This window comes from Ceratina calcarata, unplaced genomic scaffold (assembly GCF_001652005.2).
Source record: "Ceratina calcarata isolate Rehan_Ccalc_2016 unplaced genomic scaffold, ASM165200v1 scaffold358.2, whole genome shotgun sequence".
In the NCBI taxonomy this organism is placed as follows: domain Eukaryota; kingdom Metazoa; phylum Arthropoda; class Insecta; order Hymenoptera; family Apidae; genus Ceratina; species Ceratina calcarata.
This window is the reverse complement of record NW_017158804.1, coordinates 160,199-163,431: the sequence shown is the minus strand read 5'-3', so window position 1 is coordinate 163,431 and position 3,233 is coordinate 160,199. Positions and strand designations below refer to the sequence as shown.

General features: G+C 35.6%; 1 protein-coding gene across 2 annotated transcripts; it reads left to right on the top strand.

Moving 5' to 3' along the window:
- The first annotated feature begins 183 nt into the window (after positions 1–183).
- Positions 184–3,064, top strand: UQCR-C1 (Ubiquinol-cytochrome c reductase core protein 1). 2 transcript variants are annotated; one of them, XM_018025557.2, is made up of 6 exons: positions 184–354; positions 795–1,013; positions 1,627–2,012; positions 2,128–2,491; positions 2,575–2,829; positions 2,901–3,064. In XM_018025557.2, the coding sequence occupies exons 1-6, from the start codon at positions 286–288 to the stop codon at positions 3,039–3,041; spliced, it is 1,434 nt and encodes a 477-aa protein (XP_017881046.1). In that variant the 5' UTR covers positions 184–285; the 3' UTR covers positions 3,042–3,064. The 2 variants fall into 2 exon arrangements, with proteins under 2 accessions (XP_017881046.1, XP_017881047.1); XM_018025558.2 differs by lacking the exons at positions 184–354; positions 795–1,013 and adding an exon at positions 1,326–1,554.
- The last annotated feature ends 169 nt before the right edge of the window (positions 3,065–3,233 follow it).

Sequence of the window (3,233 nt, the reverse complement as noted above, 5' to 3'; positions counted from 1 at the left end):
ACTAATGTAAAATAAATAATAAAAGGAATTATAATTAATTTTCATATTTTCATATACATATGTGAAACAGTACAGCTATCTGACGATAAAACATGGTAACTTGGACCATTGAACATATATACAGAGGACCAGAGAACTTTGAATCTGAACATCTGAATAGGGAGTACACTCACTGTGCTTGTCTTCTAAAAAGATTCAAAAGATCAGTAGCCGCAGGCCGCAAGGCCGCAGTAGCCTGATAGCCAGTAAGAGTGCGAGTCAGTGTGTGTGTGAAAATTCGAAGCAATGGCGACTCGTCTGCTTAAAGTTAGTTCCGTGTTGCGGACTTATTCTAATAAAACCAGCCTTGTAAAGGTAATAAGAACGATGTTTTGTTTTACTACTAAGGGGTACCAAAACATTTTTTATCGGATTTAGATTCAAATAAACAGGAATCTCGAAAGATTCCTTACTCCATTTACTCCTTACGTAATAAGAATACGTCTTTCGAATCTATACAATAGAAGAGACATAATGAATTATTATTAATCAAGAACAAATAAAATGCTATTTATTTGATACTACAATATTACAGATGAAACTACTTGTGTCGTGTTATCATAACCTTATTTTATAGGTCATCTCGTACAGTAGTTCTGCCAGAATATTTAAAGTTTGACAGATGTCGTGTTTTTCTTAAATTATTTTAATACATTAAGTGTAGTTTCAGCAGCATTGTAAATTATATAATTATTATTTAATCTTTCATTTCTTTGTCAAGTATTGATATTTTTATATAATTTAAATGTAATTAGGTACAAAAACAATGGCAATCCACATCAGCATCTTTAAAAGAATTGCTGATGAATCAACCAGCAACACAAGTAACAACTTTGGATTGTGGTATGAGAATTGCCACTGAAGATAGTGGAGCCCCAACAGCTACAGTGGGCCTATGGATTGATGCAGGTAGTCGCTTTGAAAGTGATGAAAACAATGGAGTTGCTCATTTCATGGAGCACATGGCTTTCAAAGTATGTTCTACTCTTCACATTAAATTCAAATAAAATATTAGAAACAATGATTAAATTGAGAAATATTAACAGGGAACTACTAAACGTTCACAAACTGATTTAGAATTAGAAATTGAAAACATGGGTGCTCATTTGAATGCTTACACAAGCAGGGAACAGACAGTGTTTTATGCAAAATGCTTGTCAGAAGATGTACCAAAAGCCATTGAAATTTTAAGTGACATCATTCAGAACTCAAAGCTTGGCGAGAGCGAAATTGAAAGAGAACGTGGTGTTATTTTAAGAGAAATGCAGGAAGTTGAAACTATTTAAATGTAATTAGGTACAAAAACAATGGCAATCCACATCAGCATCTTTAAAAGAATTGCTGATGAATCAACCAGCAACACAAGTAACAACTTTGGATTGTGGTATGAGAATTGCCACTGAAGATAGTGGAGCCCCAACAGCTACAGTGGGCCTATGGATTGATGCAGGTAGTCGCTTTGAAAGTGATGAAAACAATGGAGTTGCTCATTTCATGGAGCACATGGCTTTCAAAGTATGTTCTACTCTTCACATTAAATTCAAATAAAATATTAGAAACAATGATTAAATTGAGAAATATTAACAGGGAACTACTAAACGTTCACAAACTGATTTAGAATTAGAAATTGAAAACATGGGTGCTCATTTGAATGCTTACACAAGCAGGGAACAGACAGTGTTTTATGCAAAATGCTTGTCAGAAGATGTACCAAAAGCCATTGAAATTTTAAGTGACATCATTCAGAACTCAAAGCTTGGCGAGAGCGAAATTGAAAGAGAACGTGGTGTTATTTTAAGAGAAATGCAGGAAGTTGAAACAAATCTGCAAGAAGTTGTTTTTGATCACCTGCATGCTAGTGCATATCAGGGTACACCATTGGGAAGGACGATTCTTGGTCCTACTAAAAACATCAAGAGCATTACGAGAAACGATCTTCTTGATTATGTGAAAACATTCTATGGTCCACCTAGGTATGCAATTATGTTATAAAAATCTAAAGTCAACCAAATAACAAAATGAGGTCAAAGGTAGACTAAGGTTATTATGCTTATATGTCTAAAAGTTGGTGTATTCTTTCTTTTTTAGATTTGTTTTAGCTGGTGCAGGTGGTGTGAATCATAAAACATTAGTAGACCTAGCCCAGAAACATTTTGGTCAAATGAAGGGGCCGTTCTATGATGAAATTCCGCCACTATTGCAGCCGTGCCGTTACACAGGATCCGAAATTAGAGTCCGTGACGATAGTATCCCTCTTGCGCATGTTGCTATCGCCGTTGAAGGGGCTGGCTGGACAGACCCAGATAACATTCCTCTCATGGTTGCGAATACCCTTGTAGGAGCATGGGATCGCAGTCAAGGAGGAGGTGTAAATAATATAAGTCGCCTGGCTGAAGCTTCCGCATTGGATGGGTTATGTCACAGTTATCAAAGTTTCAACACTTGCTATAAAGTACTTTCTACTAAATTATAACTAGAGCTATTTTATATAATTAACTTTGCAATTACTACACGTCAACAATTTATATTCTGTAGGATACAGGTCTTTGGGGTGTATACTTCGTCTGTGATCCAATGATGTGTGAGCACATCATGTATAACATACAACGTGAATGGATAAGATTATGCTTAACAGTAACTGACAAAGATGTGGACCGCGCGAAAAATATTCTTAAGACAAATATGCTTCTTCAATTGGATGGAACAACTGCAATTTGTGAAGACGTCGGTCGCCAGATGCTCTGTTATAACCGACGTATACCGCTTCACGAGCTTGAAGCTAGGATAGATGTACGTAATGCGTGATCTCGTCTTAACATTTGAGCATAGTATAGTTTTATGATATATAACATTTTTTTCAGAGCGTAACTGCTAAAAATATTCACGATGTCGGTATGAAATATATTTATGATCAGTGTCCAGTAGTCGCAGCAGTTGGACCGATTGAAAATTTGCCAGACTACACCCTGATCCGTGCAGATATGTACAGATTACGAGTGTAATTCATCGAAGAATTTAGAACGAGTTGCAAGTAACATCATTTCTAGCAAGGAACCTAAATTAAAATGAGACTATAAACTATCCGTGGCTATATTTAAAATTGGCCGCAGTATTGTTCGTTAATTCTGTACTATAGGAATTTTTACTCTTTGCTGTTTTATTTTATAGTCTTATTTTAATCACACTCAAAAGAT

What these genes read in the sequence shown, in the direction of transcription:
- UQCR-C1 (XM_018025557.2), top strand. Translation starts at nt 286, where the DNA reads ATGGCGACTCGTCTGCTTAAAGTTAGTTCCGTGTTGCGGACTTATTCT. An exon ending in TGGAGCACATGGCTTTCAAA is followed by an intron (nt 1,014 to 1,626) that starts GTATGTTCTACT and finishes AAATATTAACAG; the next exon opens with GGAACTACTAAACGTTCACA. An exon ending in GTTTCAACACTTGCTATAAA is followed by an intron (nt 2,492 to 2,574) that starts GTACTTTCTACT and finishes TATATTCTGTAG; the next exon opens with GATACAGGTCTTTGGGGTGT.